The sequence below is a fragment of the Microtus ochrogaster genome, chromosome 16 (assembly GCF_000317375.1).
Source record: "Microtus ochrogaster isolate Prairie Vole_2 chromosome 16, MicOch1.0, whole genome shotgun sequence".
NCBI classification, from domain to species: domain Eukaryota; kingdom Metazoa; phylum Chordata; class Mammalia; order Rodentia; family Cricetidae; genus Microtus; species Microtus ochrogaster.
This window is the reverse complement of record NC_022018.1, coordinates 53240117-53263136: the sequence shown is the minus strand read 5'-3', so window position 1 is coordinate 53263136 and position 23020 is coordinate 53240117. Positions and strand designations below refer to the sequence as shown.

General features: G+C 45.7%; 2 protein-coding genes across 3 annotated transcripts in view; one reads left to right on the top strand and one right to left on the bottom strand.

Annotated features, from left to right (window-relative positions):
- The first annotated feature begins 779 nt into the window (after window positions 1-779).
- On the top strand, window positions 780-5670 carry LOC101984381 (spermatogenesis-associated protein 31A6-like). The gene is made up of 5 exons (XM_013349141.2): window positions 780-934; window positions 1650-1701; window positions 2244-2304; window positions 2550-3682; window positions 3767-5670. The coding sequence occupies exons 1-5, from the start codon at window positions 800-802 to the stop codon at window positions 5668-5670; spliced, it is 3285 nt and encodes a 1094-aa protein (XP_013204595.2). The 5' UTR covers window positions 780-799.
- A 956-nt stretch (window positions 5671-6626) lies between these two features.
- Window positions 6627-23020, bottom strand: part of Iars (isoleucyl-tRNA synthetase) — a 47957-nt gene continuing 31563 nt past the window's right edge. The window contains exons 22-34 of one of the 2 annotated variants that reach the window (XM_026783002.1): window positions 22230-22307; window positions 21285-21406; window positions 20813-20915; window positions 20506-20589; window positions 17646-17820; window positions 17150-17262; window positions 14155-14250; window positions 13117-13293; window positions 11528-11672; window positions 11029-11154; window positions 9599-9742; window positions 8495-8647; window positions 6627-7166 (exon numbers count right to left, since the gene is read on the bottom strand). In XM_026783002.1, the coding sequence (XP_026638803.1) occupies window positions 7084-7166; window positions 8495-8647; window positions 9599-9742; window positions 11029-11154; window positions 11528-11672; window positions 13117-13293; window positions 14155-14250; window positions 17150-17262; window positions 17646-17820; window positions 20506-20589; window positions 20813-20915; window positions 21285-21406; window positions 22230-22307 (1599 nt within the window). In that variant the 3' untranslated portion in view covers window positions 6627-7083. The remainder of the gene's footprint in view (window positions 7167-8494; window positions 8648-9598; window positions 9743-11028; window positions 11155-11527; window positions 11673-13116; window positions 13294-14154; window positions 14251-17149; window positions 17263-17645; window positions 17821-20505; window positions 20590-20812; window positions 20916-21284; window positions 21407-22229; window positions 22308-23020) is intronic. The other variant, XM_005355175.1, reaches the window with a different exon arrangement.

Below are 23020 nucleotides of genomic sequence, written 5' to 3'. Positions count from 1 at the left end.
AGCACGGACTCAAAGGAGGCTGTCCATATCTTGCCAAGGAGATGCCCACGCATCCATGATGAATGTGGCACTGCTTAATACAGAGGGACGATTAGCAAAAAATGCAATAGTGAATTATATTAAACTTGCTAATTAAAAAATAACTTATAAAGAAAAGAAGCAAACACTAAACATTCAAATTTTCATGATTTGTTTCACGATACTTATTCACATGCATTCTTATGATTGAGCCCAGACTTCAGTTTTCCTCAATATTCTATTGCTGAAGAAGAAAAACTAAAATTATATTTTGTTGTAAATTGAGAAACCGAAATAAATGAGTTGAAGCAAGATATGACTGCATAAAGAACAGATGTGGATCTTCAGACAGAAGACATCCTGAGAGCAACAATCCTTAAGATACAATTCAAGTTCCACAGAGAAGCCCAATCTGTCAAAAACTATGAACCTGATGGATTAAAGCAGGCATCTTCCAGGAGACAGAGAAATTCTGGGCATGAGGGGGCAAGAAACAAAACGTGGAGGAAGGTCTGTCTCAGACTGTTCCAGCAGGAGGACTTGGAGGAGGGCTCAGGGAAACCAAGAGGCAGGGGGGTCTGCTGGGCTTGAGGCTGGGGAGGGGCTGTGGCTCCCTCCCTCCTGCCAGGAGCCCTTTGTGATGAGGAGGCCACAGCTGTGTGATGAGATGGCCTGACAAGCCTCCTGCTGGACTCCCAGGACTCAGTGGCTTGAGGACAGCAGGGCAAATTAGAAGATGGAGAATTCTCTCTTTCAGCTGAGCAGCATTAGTGACTACTGGATGAGCCTCAGCTCCACTGTCATGGAAATGATCCTTGGTGTTATGTGTGGAGCAGGGCTCTTCTTGCTACTGATTCCCTTCCTGAAGAAGTACTCAGCATCACCACCACCTGGGAGCAGAAAGAACCCCCCAAAGGTGAGGAAAGCCTTGGTTGAAACACAATGGAGTGTGTTCAGTCTGTTGCTCACTACTGTTACTTCCCCTTTTCCTAGTCAAGCAGAGAGACAGCTGAGAGGAACTCTCCAGAAACAGCAGCACCTCATCTGCAGGGGCTGGAAAGTAGGGCATGGGGGAGAGTGGCCTTGAGGTGTGTGCCTGAAGCTCTCAGACCCTCTGTGTGGTGTGGCTGAGAGGCCATGAAGGAAGACTGGCTCCGTGGGCAGACTGCATTTCTGAGATGGAGGGGACCTTAGGGATAGCACAGGCTTCGAGAAAGAAGTCATCTGTCCTCTGTTCAAGCCCATGTTTTGTGTGTGTTGAGCTGATGTGAAGGGGGTGGTGAGACCAAGGGCCTCAGACCAGGGTTTAAGTCACCTCAGGTCTGGGGAAGCGACCTTACCCAACAGCCCAGAGGCAGCAGCAGAGCTCACCCTTGGGTAGGATCCCATCTGAGGAACATTGACTGAGGACATCCATGTAAGAGTGGCATAGACAGCCCCTTCTTGTGTTTTCCAACAAAACCAAGGGGAAATGTGTTTATGCATAGAAACAACTGAGTCAAAGTTGGATGAGAGAAAGCTCTCCGGGAAATGTGGATTTTGTGTTCTCCACCAGCACAGGAGGCAGGCAGCTTGTCTACCAGAGAGAGGAAGAATGGGCCCAGCTCATTTCTGTCCTTTCTCACTGTCAGGTGGTGAGGAGGGGGCAGAGCAGGACAAGGAAGAAAAATGTTTCTGCAAAAGGTAGGCTTCTGTTTCCCTCTGGAGAGGCAATTCCTTCTGCCCTGTCCTCACTGATGAGAGCCACGCTTTTGAGATACAGGATGCAGAGCACTGAGAAGAGGAGGCTTCTGGGAAGGAAATCAGAATCAGGGAAACTCCCCAGGTCCTGTGAAAGAAGGAAGCTTGGCCTGGAGTGGGTGATGCCCATGGACCAGGGGTGAGGGGTGTGGTTCAAGGCAGCTGTGATGCTGTGTCCCTGTAGGCGGGACTCTCAGGTCCGCCTGAGAGCAGGTAGCTGCAATTCCCTCAGGACTCCTCTTTCAGATGACTGATCCTGTGTCCTCACAGTGTCATATGGGGAATGGCAGGGGCTGAGGAGGAACAAGGAAAGTGTAAATGAAGAGATGTGGTCCCTCCGTGCCACTTGCTCATTCTCAGTGCTCTCTGTGCTTGGACTCTGGAGGTGGGGCAGTAGAGTCCTAGCATGGGAGGTCTCTAAGAGGGGTGCCGCACTCTCCTGTGAGATCTCGGTCCTCTCCTTCATCCTGTATAACCACTTCCAGGTGGCAGACATGGCAGAAAGAATGTGGAAGAGACCCAGAACACATCACGACCTGTGGAAATGTAAGAAATCTACCTTGAGAAATAATTTATACCAACCAGGATGCGAGCTCGGGGTCTGGGGATATTTGTACTGGAAATACGGTACAGGGTGGAGTTGGGCTCTATAGCTCATCCTGTTGGATGAGATAATAAAAAATATGGGAGGTGGAGGCAGTGGAATGACTATGGGCTACAGTGCCGTATTTATACAGCCTGATTGGCATCTGATGCTTGGAGCTGATGCTTTTGCTTCCTGTCTTCTGCAGCCCCATCAAGGATCCTTTATTGGACTCAATGCCATGCCCACCTTGGACCACTGATAAGAAACTAGATCAGCTTCCCCTCTCTCAGCTGTTGTCTTATCTCAAGATCTTGGAGAATCTTATACAGCGGAGTTTTAGCCGGGTTTTCTGGGGCATGTCCTCCATGCTCTCTGAGTCAGTGGTGGCTTCTGCCTGGGTCTCCAGGAGCTCTTCCTCTACGGCAACTAGAACTTCATCATTATGTAATACATATGGCCCTTTCCCAGCTCTACCCATGGCTCAAGGACTTCCACACATTTCCCAGACCCAGCCAGTGCCCCATCAACTTGTAACATCCAGTTTGGTAGGTGTGACACAGGTTCAGACACTGGGCAACCTCCCAAGCTTTACACCAAACCAAACACCCTCTTCATCCAAGAGCAGTCCCTATGGAACAACATGCCATAACACTGGGGTGAAGGCATCGGTGTTCCTCCTGACTGAAAACCAGTCCTGGCAACAGGGTCTGGAGTTGGAAGACACCATAGACGCTAATGTACAAAATCAGCAAGCAGGCATTAGCCGGCCCACTCACAACTTGGCCAAGGGCACCCTACCCGCTGAACCTGTCAGGTCAGCCTCCATCCTTCCTGAGCATTGTCAGTTCCTCCAGCACCATGAGGGGACACAGAGTGAAGACAAGGTGACTGGGGTGAGAGAAATACGAGGCTCCCCCTTCACGGTCCTCTCAACACCGGAACTGACGCAGCTGTGGGGACATTTCCCAGCCAACAGTCCTTGCCAGCCCAAGAACAAGCCTGAACTCCCTCAGCCCACCCAGCCCTCCATCCTCGACTCCAAAAGCTGCAAGCTGAGCCAGATGATGGGGTCTGTGCCCTCGGCGATGCCCTTAAAGGAGTCAGAAGCATGTGATATGCACAACCCCATCAAGAAGGGCCCCGGTTTAAGGGCCAATGACTTGCCTTGCACATCAAGCAGGAGCCCTGGGAAAGGCCTGGAACCCAGAAAGCCTGCACTGAGGACAGATCAGCAGTCCTATGTGAACACAGTCCAGGACCTTTCCTTCCTCGACCCAAAGACTCAAATGAAGCTGGAATCAAACATCACGCAGCTTCCTATGAAACAGAGAAGACCGTATCTACAGATTCTTGAGCCAGGGGATCTCACCACGCCAGGGATTCCAACCTCATCCCTCCTTCAGCCTGTGTATCCCTCCTCACCCACCTCTGTTTCTAAGTCAGAGTGCTGTCCCAAGGCTGCCATGATCCTGGAGAAATTGCATCACCAAGACCCAGGAGGGACAAGGGTAGAAATTCTATCAGCTGCCAGCCTACAGAGTCCTCTATTTGCACACTCGCCTTCAGAGGTTCCAGTGATGCAAAGAGCCACTCCATCTGCTGCCAGCCATGGACCCTCCAAGGCCCATCCAGCTACAAAGTACAACCTAAGCACTCGAGCCCATGCTTACTGCCTGCTGGCAAAGACCCAGCCGAGCAGGACTGTCCGAGGGACTGGGAGAGGCAGCCTACAACCAAGGACCAGCCTAAGAATTGACAGGCATGAACCACGGAAGATGTTTAAGAATGTGACCTCAAGACATTCCTGTGTGAGTGGGAAGATGGTTGATCCTGAAGTAAGAGCTCCACCTTTAGTGGCCAAACAGACCAGCAGAATAGCTGAGGTGAAAAAAGAGACACATCCTCCATGGAAAGTGACCCTTGGGTCCAGGAAGATTCCCAATGGCCAAAACATCAATACCAATCCCAGAGAATTTAAGTTTGTAGCAGCCAATAGAAACCCAGGCTATTTCCAACCAAGTCCACAGCACTCAAGAGGTCCAGCTCTACAATCACAGATGCTTAATGAGATTGACTTCAAATCAAACAAGCAGCCACACCCATGGCCTATGGGGCTTCTTCTAGACTGTCAAAGTGCTGTGTGCCTCTTCACAGTCAGCTCGTCTTCAGGGCACTCACTGCCCAGCTTCCAGAATAGATCCAAAATTCCCAAGACATCTCAGGACCTAGGTGATCTGTTCCTGAGGAAAGATCACAGCCAGGAGACTCAGAAACTCAGGGTCTCCAAGGATAAGATTCCAGCAAGTAGTCACAAAATATTTCATTCCAGTGAAGAGAGGAAGGATGTTATAAGATCTAGAGCCAAAAGCCAGGGAGAAAAGTTGGGGAGAATGGGGCTCTCCCAAGCCTTGGGCCTCACTCCACTCGAGGATACAGACATCACTGAGCATCAGCCTTCCTTTGATGTGCCAGGAAAGGAGCAGGCTCCTGCAGGAAGCTTTCTGAAGAAAATAGTAAGGAATATTTTGCAATATCTCAATCTCGGCACCAAAGACAAGGAGCAGGGGGGTTCTCTGAAGAATGAAAGCCTCCCACCATCTCCTATACAGACTCAGGAGGTAGCCATAAGTGAGAAGCTCATCTACAATATGGCAGCTGAAGCACAATCTCTCATGGATGCTGTGGTCCAGATCCTGGTGAACAGGCTTAATCTAGAGGACCCATCAACGGTACAGTGGTATAGAGTGGAACCCATGACATCTCAACTGGGTGTCTCTTCCCACTCTTCTGAGGATCTCTATGCCACAAGGAAAAGCCGACCAGTGAGAAGAATGAGTCGTGGTCCCCACACCAGTCCCAAGGGCCACAACCATTCATTCACACACAGAGGAATAGGAAACAAGCAACAGTGGAGTGATGCCCAGAAAGCCTGTGATCAGCATCAGAACACAGTGAAGAGGGAAATGGGCTTCAACCCACTCCCCACCCTCAAGGGGAAGACCCAACCATTCCCGTACAGAACTGGAGACAAGCAACAGCCAGGCATGGCCATCGAAACAGCCCATGACCCATATCAAATTAAAGTGAAAAGCGAAATGGGCCATCGTCCATCTAGGAGGCGCAAGGGGCACAACCATCCATCCTTACACAGGGAAACCGGAACCAAACAACAGTTGGGTGTTATCCATAGAGCTTGTGGCCCACATCAAAGAACAAAGAAAGGAATGGGTTATGGCCACCTCAACAGCTTCAAGAACAACTATCTGGTCACACACAGGGGAACTGGAGACTGTGTTCCTACCCAGGGAGCTGGTCACCCCAAATAGACCTTACCAGCATAGGCCAAGGAGCAGGTGTCTCGGGCCACTTTGGCCTTTGCCCACCAGTAAGTCTCCCAGCAGCCATCTCATCACACAGCCATTGGCTCCCCCAGTGCTCTCCTGGTAATAAACATTGGCTTTTTTCCTACAAAGCGAATCTTCTTCCTACTGAAGCTTGTCTTCTGTTGCTAATGGCTCCTTTCCCAGACGGGAACTGCTTCCTAGTTCATGCTCATGCCTTTCAGTACAGTGGTTTCTGTCTTGTGGTGGTGGGTCAGCATCCTTCTGCCCCACTACAGTCTCCAGCAGGGATGGGGCATGGAGGGGTGGGGTAGTCTGTCTCCCTTTCTGACTAGAGCAGGAGCCTGACTAGAACTTACGGTGTGTGACCACAGGTATCTACTGAGGGCTGTGTCACACAGGCCTACCCAGTTATTTGTTGTCTTTTTAAAAAACATTTTGTTTTATGTGTATGGGTATTTTACCTGCATTTATGTCTGTGTACTGTGTACATATCTGGTACCTAAAGAGGTCAGAAGAGGGCATTTGGTCCCTTGAAAATTGTTACAGATAACTATGAGCTGCCATGTGGATGCTGAGAATTGAACCTCGTCCTTCTGGAAGAGCAGGCAGTGTTCTTAACCATCGAGCCATCTTTCATTGTTTTTTAAGAAAGGTTTCTGGGGCTGGAGAGATGGTTCTGCCCCTATGGGTCCTGTGCACATGCCCACACTTATGCAGTTAAAAATAACCAAAAGAAATTTTTCTCCCCCCCAAAAGCCATGGTTGTCATCAGCCCGGAGGTTCACCGAATAGGCAGGCCTCTTGATATCTGTGAGTTCAAGGCCAGCCTGGTCTACAGAGTGAGTTCCAGGACAGCCAGGGCTATACAGAGAAATTCTGTCAGGACATTTCGAGTTTCGTTAAACTATGAGAGAATAAATTACTTCCAATACAGTATCTAAGAGAGTGTTTACTGTTTTGATTTAATCAAACTTAAAATATCTCATCAAATCACCCAGGAAAATCCAGGTAGCAGAAATATATAACATAACATGTCCATTTCTTCACAAGGTCTCAAATCAGTTTCACAAGGCCATAAAATGATATACATATATATGTACTATGCCATCTAAACCACTCCTGCCTTCTGTACTAAAGAACTCAAGTATAGAAATAAGCTTTGTGGCGCTGAGGTAACATTAGGACCCTCCCCCAACATGACTGCATAGGTGTTTAAGGTTATATGTGAACATTATGTAAGGTCTCAGGTCAGTCAATCCCATCTGAACTGTTGGTTCAAAGCAGCATATCAGACATGTGGCCACAGAAAACACCTTCGCTGAGCCCGTGTGTGTGTACGTGTAAGGAGATGGACAGAAGTCAGGGCAGGGCTGATTAAGGCTACATGGATCACTATTAGCCATCTGCAGTTGTTGGCAGGACAGACACGTACACAGTCTTCATGTTCAGAGTCTTCATTGGGATATCTTCTGTAATTTCTAGAAGAGAAATTTTTCGAAAAGTCAATACTCTGTTGCGTGAACACCTAAAAGCGTTGTCAATAGTCTATCCCTGGTCCCATCCTAAGCCTCTGTCCTGGCATTTCCCGACAGGAGTATCTTTGTTGCAGACAGGGAGCTCTGATTATGTATTAGCTTTCAGCAAGATGACTCAGGGCAGGTGGCCACATGAGGAGAACTTAGCTGTCAAGTGTGTGAGCTGGTTGGTTAACTTGTGAGACAAAGACCAACCACGCAGGCCATGGATTAATTGTCTACATATTAAACCGCAACAACACTCTGGACACCAAGTTCCACCAAGCTTCCCTGGGTGGTGACACTGCCTAGTCAAACGACTAGGGACTGGCTATTCCTCCACGAGGAAAGCATCACTTGATGTCCCATCCCCCTCTGCCCTTTGCATCTCTTCCTCTGGTTAGCTCTAATTGGTATAATAAACGTACTTGTAAGTATAGTATTTTTCAGTTAGTCTGTGAAGTATTTTTGCAGTTACGGAATCTGAGAGTGGTTTGAGGAAATGCCTGAGGCTGTGTTGGTATCAGCAGTGGTGGTGGCACAGGTGCCCCCCATCATACAGATAATAATGGACACAATTTTAAAATTGTGCTCAAAACCTATAAACTTAAGAATACCACAGTCGGACTGCAGAACATCACAGACAAAGAGAAATCCTGAAAGAAGCGAGACTCTGAAAGAATATCTTGCAAGGGTAAGAAAGACAAATCAGCTGAAAAATCCTGAACACAGCTTCAAGGACAGAGGGACATTCTGATAAGAGCAAGATGCTGGGCAGCAGAGAGATGTCTGTGAGAAGCCTTGAGAAAAACAATGGAGATCTCCATGTGTTTGCAGCCCAGGGAGGAGATGCACGCAGCATGCTTGAAAAAGAGAGGGGACAAGACTGACGAACGTCAGCTGAAAGTTCCCATCAGACTCAATTCCTAAAGAAAGCATTTTAAATTTAAGGTCAGGAAATACGGTAGTTTACCTAGAAGTATGCCCTCTTAGGGTACTGCCAGAGAGATGAACTGTTTTTATCATCTCTACCCTTAACTGAAATAACATGGGACTGGGGATTTATTTAACTCAAGTCTCACACACGCTAAGAGAGTGTTCTGCCACTCCGCTACTCCTCACTTAAACTATTATTATCTTTAATTATATTATGGCTAATTTCTGGTTGATTTTCCAAATTAAACAAAACAAGACAAATATACAAGACATTTTCACAGACAAAACACGAGCAGTTACTGGCACCAAAGTCTCCTTTCGAAGGAGAAAAAGCCTTACAGTCACAGCTGCCTCACCCTGCGTTTGAGTCTCATTCAGAAACAGCTTCAGCCTCCTGCTCCGCAGTCCAAACACTTTGGCTGCCTCATACACAAGCCCTTGGTGGCTGAGTCCATTCTGTCCAAGCGGGTTTTCAAGCAGGAGAGTGCCCACAGTTCCTGTCAAACACTCTGGAGAAGAAGGAAGAAAGCCGGTCAGTTCTGGAAAACTAGTGTTCCAACAGTGGTGGCCACTGAAGACAGCACCAACCGGCAATGCAGAGGGCTCCCAAGTGGGTACAGGAGCTTAAGCTGGAGGCATAGGCTACGAAGCAATCTATAAAGTTCAGAGAGGCGAGCCACCGGGGAACTGATTTTCAGTGCACAGTCAGGTGAAGAGACGAGGATTCCAGAAAAGAACAAAAAAGAGCACATTGAGGATCCTGAAATGTTAGGGGAAAAGCAGCAGCGAGGCCCGTGTCCAAGTCCTCAGGACAGATTTCTAGAAAACAAACATAAGATCACACTGTGAACTAATCATTGGTGGCACACGCCTTTAATCCCAGCACTTGGGAGGTAGAGGCAGGTGGATCTCTGTTAGTTCGAGGCCAGCCTGGTCTACAAGATTTAGTTCCAGGACAGGCACCAAAGCTATGCAGAGAGACCCTGTCTAAAAAACCAAAAAAACAAAACAAAACCCAAAAACAAAGAAACAAAAAAAAAATCACATTGCAAAATCAATAGTTCAGGCATGGAGACAACCGAGTTCCACGTAGATATAATTTTACCTAAGATGATCGTTTTGTTTCCTGACTGTCAGAAGAATGACGGTCTTTCTACATAAATGTACTGCAAAAATCAAATCAACAAAACCAAAACAACTGTATTTCCTGGAGAAGCATGGGAATTAATACTCTGTTTATTGATACAGAGAGGTAGGGTCTCACTACGTAGTGCAAGCTGGCCTTGAACTTGTAGTCTTTCTCCCTCAGTCTAAGTGCTGGGATTACAGGTGGGCGTGCAAAACATGCTTGGCTGCTGTCCATGTGCTCAAGTTGGCTGGAAGATACGCCTAAGTCAGAGATCTGAACCTGGAAAGGAGCCTTAGTGTCCCGCACTCAGCTTGTTGATGCACACACATACCTTGTGGCTCCGCATTTAGGAGCTGCAGATTGATATACTGACACAGAAGCGTGCTGGGGCTGTTGGTGGCAGAGGGGGCTGCTCCTGCAGTCACACACAGTGTCCTTCCACTCAGACTCAGCAGGTCAGTCTGGTTCTGTATTTCTAAAAATAACAACCGTTCTGGAGTTACTCACCTTCTCCTAAGCCACTAGCACTCACTTCTAACTCCACTATCACCCATCCGCATACAGAGATGGCTATCCATCATTTGTTCACCAAAAGAAAGCTCTTCTCCTGAAAAGCCAGGTGTTAATGATAACCAAACAGCAGGAAATGTTTTTTTGTTTTGTTTTGTTTTTAGTGGTTGGGATGGGACCCAGGGCCTTCTGCATGCTTGGCACTCATTCTACCACTAAGCCCTATACCTCCAGCACTGCAAATACAACCTTACAAATAGGTTGTTTGAGTGCTGCAAAACTAAAGAGTAAAACATTTGCCATTTAGCTTTTGTGCATGTGCTGGGGTGGGGGTGGGATGTTGCTGGGGACCAAGCTCATGACCTTGTGCTTGCTAGGTAAATGTTGTACCACTGAACTAAAAATTCACAAACCCCCTAACTTAAAATTCAACATAAATTGTTTTCTTCCCATCAATATTTTCCTTATATTACAGCTACTCTTAAATTTTTCATTCTACGAGAATCTCAAAATTTACCAAGAAAAACTATATTTGAAAATGATAGTTATAGATAGCAAACAAGTTCTAATTTGTTTCAGAAACTGCTGTGTATGTGTGGTGTATGTGCTTGTGTAAAGATGTGAGTTGGTGTGTGTGCATGTGTGCGGGCTGACATTAGGTGTTTTCCTTGATTGCTTTCCACTTCATTTATTGTTAAAATCCCAAGCACCTTCCTTTACCCACTGAGCCACCTCATTGGCCTCCCCTTTATTCTCTGAGACAGGGAGCTCATTGGTTGGATTAAGCTGAGAACCCGGGATCCTACTGGCTCACATGTGGGATCTCAGGCGCACTGCTGAAACATCTTTTTAGATGGGTGCTGGGGACTGGAACCCAGCTCATCACAGGGCTTTACTCCATGAGCCACCTCCCTGACCCGAGTTGTAATTAACAGTGGACTCCAGGTCTGGATTTAGTAAGGCCCAGGAACCGTCTGATAAGCTCACAACTCAGCAGGGAGGGTGAGTCCTGATCTGTCTCCTGGCTAACAGGGACAAGGGAGAATGAGGACCTTGGCTTCCTGTATGTCCAAAGTTTCAGCCATACCATAGAGTGGGGTACAGTAGAGACATGGCAGCAGACACCGCTGAAGAACCTCTACTGCCTCAGAGTGAGGAAAACACAATGGCTCAGCCACATAACTGACACCAAAGGAAGACCTTGGCCAGGCCCCTCGAGCCAGCGACAGTAGCCTCTCGCTCTCCACATACCCGTTTCTCCGTGGAAGACTGACAGCTCCGCATTCTTAACACCAAATATGCTGGTAACAACACACTTCAGCTTTACAAGGTTCAATTTATTGTCACCTTTCGGATTCTCCAAAAGCAGTACTCCACCTAGAAAGTCACAAAAGCAAGGTCTCATTTAGTGCAGTAAAACTTAAAGAAAATGTTAAATTTGGAAGAAAAATCGATGCAAAGGGGGGTTTGAGCCTTTTTACAAGTAGGTCCATTATCTATTATCTAAAGACTCATCTGGGTGACAAAATAAAAAAGCCATCTCATTTTACCAGTTCTCTTATGGCTGCCTTAAAGATTTCTATGGAATTAACTAAAACATGGAAACAATGGTGGAGACACTTGTAACCCTAACGCTCAGGACGGGAGGTGAGAGGAGGGTGAGCCCGAGACTGAGCCACATGGTAAGACCCTGTCTCAAGAGTATGTAAGTCATTAAGTCAGACACGGCACAGGGTTCGTCTGCACCTACCTTGCTCAGTGCCATTCACACAGATGTTAAGGTTTACGTAAGCACAAGCAGGACCGGGCACACAGGATCCTCTGGTGAGTGTGAGCTCCAGTTCCGACCCTTTCAACTGAGCAGAAAGCACATGATGAGGGACAGCGTGGCTGTGCTGGGCCCGAGAGGAAGAACACACAGGGCCACTGGTTCATAAAAAAGCTCTTCAGAGGCAAGAGCTGCAGTTATAACTCAATCACTTTTCCTGTTTCCTAACTACTGAACAATATATGCTCATTTTGAAAAGTCCAGTAAGTTAGCAATATGTAAAACAGAATGGAATAATAATATATCTGTGTCACATGAAAAGATAATGACACTTCAGCCCCTCCTTATCTATCCTCCTTGTAGAACTAAGGAAAAAAACAATCAAATAAACGGCCTATTTCTGTATTATGGGCCAATATTTTTTCAAGTCCTGATGCCCAATTTTCATAATAACATCTACAAGTACTGTGTGTAAAGAGGCCATGACGCAAAAGAGAGTAGGGGGGCATAAGGGAGGGCCTGGAAGGGGGAGAGCGAAGGGAGACATAATGTCATTATATTAATCTCAAAAACAAAATGTTTTTAAAAATGTATTACTTGCTGGGTGGTGGTGGAGCACTCCTTTAATCCAAAGACTCAGGAGGCAGAGGCAGGCAGATCTCTGAGTTTGAGGCCAGCCTGGTCTACAAAATTGAGTTCCAGGACAGGCTCCAAAGTTACACAGAAAAATCCTGTCTCGAAAAAATCAAAAAACATGGGCGGTGGTGGCGCACGCCTTTAATCCCAGCACTCGGGAGGCAGAGGCAGGCGGATCTCTGTGAGTTCGAGTCCAGCCTGGTCTACAAGAGCTAGTTCCAGGACAGGCTCCAAAACCACAGAGAAACCCTGTCTCGAAAAACCAAAAAAAAAAAAAACAAACAAACAAACAAAAAATTGTACTGACTGTAACAGGAAATGCTATAAAATATGCAACACACTATCAACAAGTTAAATTACTTTCAAGTCAACTGTCACGTCTTTTTAGTGAGAATTATCAGAACCCAGTGTCCACTGTTGTAGTTTAGACACAATGGGTCAGCATGGCCACTTTTCTGGCCGCCTTTCCTATGAGAACCGCATGAGGCCACTCCGGCTGTCCTCCTTTCCTTCCTCCCAGACCCTCCCCAGGCCTTCCAGAGCGGTACTTCAGCCCTGCAGTCTACAGCCATCTCCACCACAGGCACAGGATCTGGAACCACCTGGGCACACTAAGGACATCCTGATTGGGCTTTATGTGGGAGGACTCAGGACAAAAGGTACGACACAAGGGTGGGAAGGGATCTGAGCCTGGGCAGCTGGAGCTCTCTACTTCCTGACTATGGATATACCACTAACAGCTGCCTCATACTGTCCCGGCCCTTCCCCACAGGGATGGACGTCTATCTGATCTAGAAGTTAATTCTGTCAGAATATTTTATCACCACAACAGAAAAAGTAAGACAGCGGACTAGAATTTATTGGGACTTAATTATATAAATGTAAATCAAAACCCAATGTGAAACACTAGTATTTCCACACAACGCAGAACTCACCTGTGTTTGTTCCTGAATAAGGACATTATCCGATGAAGGAACTGGATATGGTTTCAAGGGAGCTTTGATAGTGGCAAATATGAAGTCGGTGTGGCTTTCAATGACGTTATTCAAGTATCTTCCTTCAGATTTTGCATTATAATAAACTGTTATTTCATCAGTTGGAACCAGATTGCACTAAAATAGCATAGAGAAAAACTTCAAAGAGAAGCAGATTTTGTTCACGAAACTAAAGGTATTGCATGAGAACAAGCATATGCTGAACTGTCCCAGGTCATTCACTCTTCCAGGTGATATGTAAGACCAGCACCTGCTGTTCTGCGCTCTTTTACCTGCTTTTCTTGTGTTTTTCCCCAGTACAATCAGACCCTCATGAGTGTCTAGATAAAAGACCGTGAACCTACTCGCAAAGCTCTGAACCAAGACAGGATGCAAAGACGCTGGGGTGCCCTTGTCAGACTCAACCACAGCTCCATGAGGCTTGGCTTAGGGAGGAGCCATCCTGATCAGCGCTGTCTCCATGATTAAGAGCTTTCTGATTCTCAGACCTAATTGGAGCTTGGTGATGCCTTCTCCTCCAGGTAGAGTGCTGTGTGTACCTTCCTCACCTCTTAACAAGGAAAGGTCACCCCGTTCTGTACAAAGCCAGTCACCTCTCCTCAGCTTGCAGCTTTCCCATACTGACGTCTATATGCCTTGGACACTCACTGTCATCTTTGGTTACCTTCTGAAGCAGCCAGAGAGCAGTCTTTCAGAAAGATAATTCTATGGTTGCCCGAGAAAACTGAAGAAGGATGGATGGGCTAAAAAAGCCCTTGGGCAGAGAAAATGAGTGGTACCCAGGCAGGGAGTGGGCAGGGAAGGAGGGAGGGGACTGACTTTCCCACAGAGTACAATCAGAAGGGACTGTGGATTAAAGAAGCATTACCATCAATTGATAACTACGGCTTACACTGTCTGCCTTGTCTGCTCGCCCTTAACATCTAAAACAAACCCAGCATAAAACCGAAACTACAGCTTCTTCCTAAAGAGACTGACCTTCTTGCGAAGCTTCTGGATACGATTGATGACCTCCCGAGCCATGCCTTCATCCACCATTGACTGGTCAGGTGTGACATCTAAGAGAACTAAAGCCTATATATAGAAGGAAGAGAGTGCATGACAATGAATAAATTAATTTCCTTCAAACGTGGTGAATAGAGCTAGGGTTGGCAGGCAGGACAATGTCCCGGAGTTTGACCGCTGGAACTAACATGGTGGAAGGTGAGAACTGACTCCTGCAGGTTGTCCTCTGACCCCCACACACATCCTGTGGCACCTGCACTCATACACCCAAGACTCAGAAATAAACGCTTAAAAAAGTGAGAGTAAATTCTGGGGCTGGAGAGATGGCTCGGCACTTGATGAGGAATCAGATTCAGTTTCCAGCACCCACACAGAGGGTCACAACCTTCCCGTAACTCTGGCCAGGGCCTGGCAATGGTATGGACTCTGGCCACGTTGGTGCCAAACTGTTGCGATATGAAAAATTTCCACAGTAGCCCAGAATAGAATAGAATAAAGGTTTATTTATTAGGGGTTAAACTCAAAGGAAGAGTAGCAATCCAGTCCTCTGCATGTGAGGCGACCTGGAACCAAATCCAGCAGCCAAGGGGCCCGTGCACATTTTTTGTCTGCATATATATATATATAGTGCATGAGACCACACTCAAATTGGGTCAATATCTTAAAGGCTATTGGCTGAAGGAGTTCCCACAGCAAATACTGCTTCTCTTCTTCTGGGATGCTGTTCACAGGAGATGCCCTGAGAATCCTCAGACCTGCGTGAAGGGATGGTGTGTTGTCCACCTAACGAATACTATTCTTCTAATCTATGATCCCTGGTCACAATGCTCCTGAAGCGGGCTGGAGAGATGCTCAGCAGTTCAGAGCACTGGCTGCTCTTTCAGGGGTCCTGAGTTCAATTCCCAGCAACCACATGGTGGCTCAGAACATCTGTAAATGAGATCTGGTGCCCACTTCAGGCCTGCAGGCACACATGCAAGCAGAAGACCATATACATAATAAATGATGCTCCTGAAGCAGCAAACTTTCCACACCATAGCATGGAGCAAAGGACCCATGCAGCCAATCCAAGCAACACCTCTAGCCTATGGCTTTCTGATCTTTAGGTTGTCAGTATGACTGAAGACAGAAATTCTAAAACAGACCACAGTATTTTTTTTATACGATTAAGTTTAAACTGATGTTTAAACACAAGTTTTTTTTCCAACTTTACCTTTCTCTCAGGTATTCTGAAAGTTATTGATTATGGATGTGACAATGACAACATAACTCATCTCGTTTAAAAAAGATTTATCACTTTTCTTAATGTGTGGCAGCCTACATGAGTTTAGGTGGAACTAACTCCTGTATGCCAATGCCTGGTGAGGCCAAAGAACATCAAATCCCCTAAACCCCATGAGAGGTGATTGTGAACCATCTTATGTGGGTTCTGGAACTAAACCCAGGTCCTTTGCAAGAGGAGCAAGCACGATTATGCACTGAGCCATCTGTCCAGTCCTCACTTTCTCCTTATGCAATCTAGGATCAAGGTCCATGGAACGGTACCACCCAGCTAGGAGGGCTCTTCCTACATCAGTGAACCTCATCGTGACTATCCCTCACAGATGTGCCCAGATGCTCGTCTCTTTAGTGAGTCTAGACTATGTCATATCAACCCCGCTTTAAGACAGTGTGGTCTCCCAATGCTCCTGAGTTTCTTGGCTCGGCCCATGTGTTGTGGGCTGTTGTAGTGCTGCTATGACTGATGTGAGCGTCTCATCCATTTCAAGCTGAACCTCCTAAGCCTTTGACAAATGAGGCAAGTTTCTTCTCTTGAGTTTCCTCAAAGGTAAACAGCATACTCTAACAGGACCTAAGTTTGATTTCCAGCACTTATGGCAGGTGGCTCACAACTGCCTGTAACTCTAGATCCTGGGGGGAAGGAGGGTGATGCCTCTGGCCCCCACAACACCTGTACTCATGTGTACATACCTATGCATTAAGGATAATTAAAAATAGATAAACACGAAAGGAAAAGTGAGCTGAGCACTGGCATTCACTTTACTGATTCCTGACTGAATGCAATGTGACCAGGTGGTGGTAGAGTGGTATTTCTGTGGCCGTACCTATCCACCAGGACGGACTATAGCCCCTCGAACTGTGAGCTGAACAAACACTCTAGTAAGGGTTTTTTATTTTTATTTTTATTTTTTATTTTTTGGCATAGCAATTAAAAAGGTAGCTCATGCACCTTCCATCTCTAGTGCTTCTCAGCCTGGTTTGTTTTAACTTTGGTGGCCTGGGGAGGCTTTCAGAGATGTTGCTCTACTGCTCCTGTCCTGTGTCGTGCCAAGCAATGGACCTAGCAATAGATCTAAAGAATCTTTCTCTTTCTGCTATAACAGGACTGGAGACACTCTGTTCCATCACGACAAACATAGTCTGGACTCCAAGCTTCTGTACAGTCTCCTCCAGAGCATCTCTCAACAATTTCCATTAACAGTGCATGTTTGGGACTCGAACTTCTCTGAACTTACTTTCACCCAGGAAGTTATGGGGCAGACAACTAAGACATGGATTACTTTCTTGTGTCCACAATGGACTTGTTTTTTAGGGTTGATTTTTGTGCAACCCAACAATTAGGACAAATATTCACAAGCATAAATTACAAAATGCTCACATAAGCATCTGATAAACAAGGACCCACACAGAAGCTTAAGAGAACAGATCTGAAAGGAGCTAACCCATGTGTGGGTGAGGCATGTGCAAAACACGTTCTTACGTTCACATCTGTTGGTGAAGAACGTTCTAGAGGCTGGGTATAATGCCTCAAGTCTGCAATCCCAGTACTCCAGAGGTAGAGGTAGGAGTTCTAGGACATTCTCAGATATACAGTGAGTCTAAGGCCAGAGAGGGCTACACTACATTGTCTCAAAAACACCAATATATAAATAAATACAGAACAGTCTTTGAGGGAACAGAAAAATACCTGCGCATCAGAGTGTGCTTCAAACTGTGCAGTACCTCCTGTGGCCTGGTCAAAGGTGTACATGAGGCGAAGATCTTCCTCGTGCAATTCATGGCCTTCCACAACAATACTCCCTGTGGGGAAAACAGACCCCATAATCCCCCTTGTCTTCGACTGCCTGCTAGTAGCATATTGTGCTCTCCCTCTGATGACCCTGGTATTCTGTGGGCTAGCACTAGCGATTAAGAAGAGGGGCAGGGTGAAGTGCTGGCCACCTTTAGGAAAGCCCACGGCAGCAACCCCGTTAAGGCTGACTCTAGAAGGACTTGTAAGTGGAGGACCCAGAGGCTGCAATAGGGAGCTGGGATACCAGGAACCTGTCTGGGAACGTTTCTGGAATTTACAGCTGTCACTCTTATGAACAGAATGAAGATTTGCAGATAAAGACGGAAACATCCTACAGGAGCCTAAGCACGCAGTGGTCCTTGAGCTGAGGACGTGTGCACGGGACACTCACCGCTTTTCTGGAACTGCTCTAGCTCCTCATTGCTCAGCTGCTTTATGGCCACCATCACTGCTTTAAAGGCTCCCTTCAGACGCTTCCCTAGGACCATGTGATCTGGTTCTGCCCTTAGTCGAATACCATACTTGTTTTTATCAGTAGACAGCGTAACTTTTCGAACATTTAATTCCTATAGTGAGTGCCAAAGGGGGAAAAATGTGAGACACAAAAATCTATATCATATAAAACAGGTAGATGAACATCCATAACATTTACCGTTCACAAGAAACAAAAGGCAGCCATTGCCAGGCGGTGGTGACTTATGCCTTTAATCTCAGCACTCACTGAGGGAGGCAGAGGCAGGGGATATCTGTAAATTCAAGGCCAGCCTAGGCTATAAGAGCTAATTCCAGGACAGGATCCAAAGCTACAGGGAAATCCTGTCTCAAAAAACAAAGCAAAACAAAAAAGCAGCCATACCCTGAATGTCAGTCAGCTGTTAACTAGGTGGGGCTCAGATGTGGCTAAGTGCAAGAACGCTTGTTTGGCATGCACAAGGCCCTGGATTGGATGCCCAGACCATAAGGTAAACAAAGCACAGGTGTGACTAGGTAAATAAAGTATGGTCTATACACATAATGGAGTAGTTAGCTAATAAAGGAATTAAGTACTATCCTGACGACAACATGAACAAACACTGAAAGCACAAGCCAGACACAGCAGACTATGTCTAAAGGAGGTGACTCCACAGGCAGAAAATACAATCGTGATGCCAGTAAATGATCAGATCGTAAGGGTAAAATAGGTGAATGAGGAGGAGATTGGCTTTCTTTGTGGGAGATGGAAATGTTTTATGATTCTGACAATAAGTGCAATTCTACAAATACATTTAGAATACCATCTGGAATAGAAAACAAAGCTTCTTATCAAAACCAATCATGTGAGCTGAGCATCAGGGAAAAAGGATGCCAGGGCTGAGGCTGGTGCAGGTCTTTAATTTCAGCACTCATGGCACAGGGGTAGTGGATCTCTGAGTTTGAAGACATCCTGGTCTGTATACACAGTGAGATCATATCTTATGCGTGCACACACACACACAGCAGGGAAGAAAAAGGACTTGAAATGCAAACTCCATCTCTTAGGGGTAAACTTGCAAAAGGAATTCAGAACACCACCATTAACTATCATTTAACCAGGAGCCATGAAACCACAGTACTTCATGATGCCACTACACTAGCGACAGATTCCCACGACACAGGGAACAGTGATGATACAGTAGGAAACATGGAAAGAGAGAGTACAACGTAAGGCAAACAACAGGAACATTGAATTTTGTTATCACATCTAGGTGAATTAAGGGGTAACAAAGGCCAGATGTGATAACATATATTAATCAGCACATGGGAGGCCAAGGCAGGAGGACCACTGTTGCCTGGACAACAGAGTAAGTTTAAAGTAAGCCTATACAGTAAGACAATGTCTCAAGTCATGCCCATATATAAAAGGTGATCAGGATAGAAATATGAATACATAATTATGTGTGTGTCTACAAGGCATTAAATCAGATATAATCTACTTTTTAGCTTCTAATATCTGTCTAAAATTCTCAAGTAATTAAAAAAATCAAATACAGAAATTAACATTTTCTGTAACGATGTACTTAAAATAGTACCTGTGAAAGACTAAAAACATATTTCTTTTGAAACAGTAATGAATTTGAAAATTTGAAATGTATTTGTTTAAAAAAAAAAATCACAGAATGCACGATTTAAGAGGACCATTGACAATGTAAGGGATTCTAAATAGACATTTTTACCCACCACTGTGTCCCCATCCTGTCCATGCTGCCTACCGTACCACCCCCTCCTGCCCCACCCAGTCAGATGACAGAGACAATGGCCTGAAAAGATTGCTTTCCCCTGTAATCCCATACTGTGCGAAGGGAACAACCCCACCTGGAACAAATTCTAAGCCCAACTCCTTTATCAGTTTCAGATTCCTAATCTTTTAAAATACAGAGAAATAAGCATCATGTGAATTTAATGCATTACCCAGCCACCAACATGTGCTTTGTCCTTCTGAAACCAAACTCCACTCCTGAAATCCATCCAACATATATATATATATATATATATATATATATATATATACACACACACACACACACACACACACACACACACACACACACACACACTGAAATACTCAGAGACCCTCAATAGCTACATACTGCAATATACAGATACACTTATCTTTGTTCGTAATGAGAACCCAAAATTTCTCAAATAGAATACTGAAATGGGTTATGAAGCAGACAGGAAATAAATACTAGGCAGACACGATAAAAATATATTATAGAACTGGGGGTAGTGACATATGCCTGTAATGCCAGCCCATGGGAGGCAGAAACATGAGAACTCCAAGAACCAGCCTACGTTACAAAGTAAGACTCTGACTCCTTGACCCTCCTACAAAGGGTATAATAAAATGGTGAGTAAAAAACTACATACATAATGTGTATACATGCATAATTGTTTAAACTCCCAGGAACGTCCTTCAGAAGGCAAGCGACCCCAGAGACAGGGAGGGTGTACACTGGTCTACCTTTTATCAAACACACACTACGCTCAGTGCACTCACAAGCAGCAAATGGCTATGATGTCATCATTTGAAGAAGCAAAGCTTTTCTGTTAATTACAAAAACTTACTTTGAGGAAGAATAAATCAGAGTTAAAGAAATCCACTGATCATGTAAAATTTCACGATGGTTATGCATGTAGCAATTTGCAAAAGAATAAAAGAACTTCATTGAGAAATACCTCCTAAAATAATTGTCCTGAAGAAGAGAATCTGCTAGGACCATCATTGGCCTTACCTCAATGATATACTTCTCCAAGGACTTGATATCCTCAAGAGCTTCTGGGTCTTGGTGGATAACCACAATTTCCTTCAAAGGATACTGGAAGAGAAGGGAGGGGAGATGAACTGGGGGTCAATTCCTCCAAAGGGCAAAATGGTGAATGCTCCTCTAGCTAAGGTTACCTCACTGTTTGGCTAAACTAGTGCAGAGCCATTCTTACTGCAGAAAAGGACAAAGAACTATGCCACCGCTGGAAGGTCTATATTGAAATTTCCTAAGACATAGGTCTGTGTCAATCTGGTATCTAAATAAAAGTTCAAACCTTTATTGGAATAGTTTTCCGGTCTCGTATCACTCGTCCGAGTTCAATCACGGACTGCATTCTAGACACTGCGTTCTCCGTTTTCTTGTCAATCAGTTCTTCTCTGAGAAACATAAGAATAGGAAAAGATTATTCCCTTTAAAGGGTGAAAATCTTAAAGAGTTATGCGTAAGTGAGAAAGAGGATCAGGCTAGGTCTCCAGTGATACCTGATATCTTGAGTGGCACACAATGAGCTCAAGGTGTTTACATCTCACCTAACTGTAACTCTGAGGAGGCTGCTGTACCTTCCCACCACCTATCCAGATGGGTCCCTGCAGCTGGAGAGTAGCGGCATCAGCCTCGGTGGGATGAGGGGCTCAGGAAGTGGAACATGGAAATGAGTCTTCTCCCCATTCCTCCTGGGAAGCTTGGGACCCTACACGACTTCCCTTTCCCATAGCCTAAATGACGTTTCTGTATCTGATTCCTACCGAACACGTGGCAGCATGAGGTAGTGGATGCTGAGTGTGTCCTTGTCCCGAACAGAAACAGGGTCGATCAGCGTCTTTAGATTCTGGTACATCAATTCAGTAAGAAACGGAGTATAAGGGGCCTGTGGGAGGATGAAGGAGGGAATATCATTCAGAGACACCCATCATCAGCTGATCTCGCTTAGACTGAGAAAGGAAACCTAGTCACTTCAGAGAAGGATACAGCAATACAGAGAGGCTGGTTATTAGACGTCCCTTTTCAAAGAAATGACTTCATATGTCCTCACAGTAGCAGGAAGCAGGACTACATCACAGGACTCAAACCAGCTCTAGATGTCATGCCATCCAAAACCAAACCAAACCAGGAGCCCCTGAACAAGTTATATACACAAGAACTGAATATCTTAAAACCTAGAAACTATACCTGTGAAGCAGAAAAACCCACTTGTGTCACAGGACACAGATGTAGGAAGCTAGATGTGGATGGCACCACAGTCTTGTGTAAGGGCAAAGTCTCCCACGAACTTCACAGACTCAACAGAAGGCTTTAAACACCGCTGGAGCAGCAGAACAGCCTTCCCATTCATATGCCATCTAATTCAGTTTAACTAACAGGAATCCATGTAAAATGATCACACATTTTCCTACCTGCACTAAGTTATGTCTGACCACTTAAGTATGAGTTTAAACTTCATCACTCACAGTTAAAGTCACATTAACAAGATTTGCCTTACCTCCCTAGATCCTGTCTAAATGCTGACTGCCAATGATTAAGCACTTAATGTTTCTCAGCTGGTGCTTAGACTAGGGTTAGACACATGCACTGTTAAGATTCTGAAACCGGCTACAGACAGGCACCGCTGACACTTCCATAGAGGGCTGATGGGGGCTGCAGCGGGGGTCACTGTATGTAGCTCAGTTCTGGAAAGGGGTTGAGCAGCTCACCATCAGCCTGCACAAAGAAAGCAGGACGCTGAACAAGGTCTCCAGAGCCACCACACAGTCTTCCGTCCCGTTCTCACCCTAAACAACAAGAGAGACAAATACTCAGCTGCCAGGAGTAAGTATGTCATCAAAACTGGTGTAAGGAGAAATGGCCACAGCCGTCAGCCCTGGGACTGTGCAGGGCAGTGAGAGAGGCCAGCATAGGGCAGCAATCTGCTGCCCATCTCTATCGGAGGCCAGACAAATGGAAGAAGTGGCTCTGTAACTGGGAGCCAAAGACTGACCATGAACTTGAAGGTGGAAGGGTAGATGGATTCCAATACAAGAGGAGTTAGGAAGTTTTTGCTTTAAAAGAGGTATGTACTGTGAGCTTCTAAAGTAACTATGCTGACTCATGGCAAGGAAAAACTGCCCACAGCGAGGAGGCTATCTTTGTCTTCTCTCACTATAAATTCTGCACAAGCCTACAGTGTCCCTGCCATGCTCACCCCAACAGCTAAGAAGAATTCAGTCTACAGCAAACACTTGATCTCTGCCTCCCTGGGTGGAGACAAAAACAGAGAGGTGCCCCTACTGTGTAGTTCTCTCCTCCAAATCAAAGCATTTTCCCCAGGAAGGAGGCTAAGAAGTATGAAAGTAAAGAAAACTGCTCCCCAATCCCAGTCTAAGGACTTCACCCTCAGAACTCGTAAGTTCCACCCTGCAATTGCAATCACTACAGTTAATGTACCATAAACAGAAGACATTTTCAGAATAGAGTATTGACCACAATGCTGTTTCCCTTTGGGCCT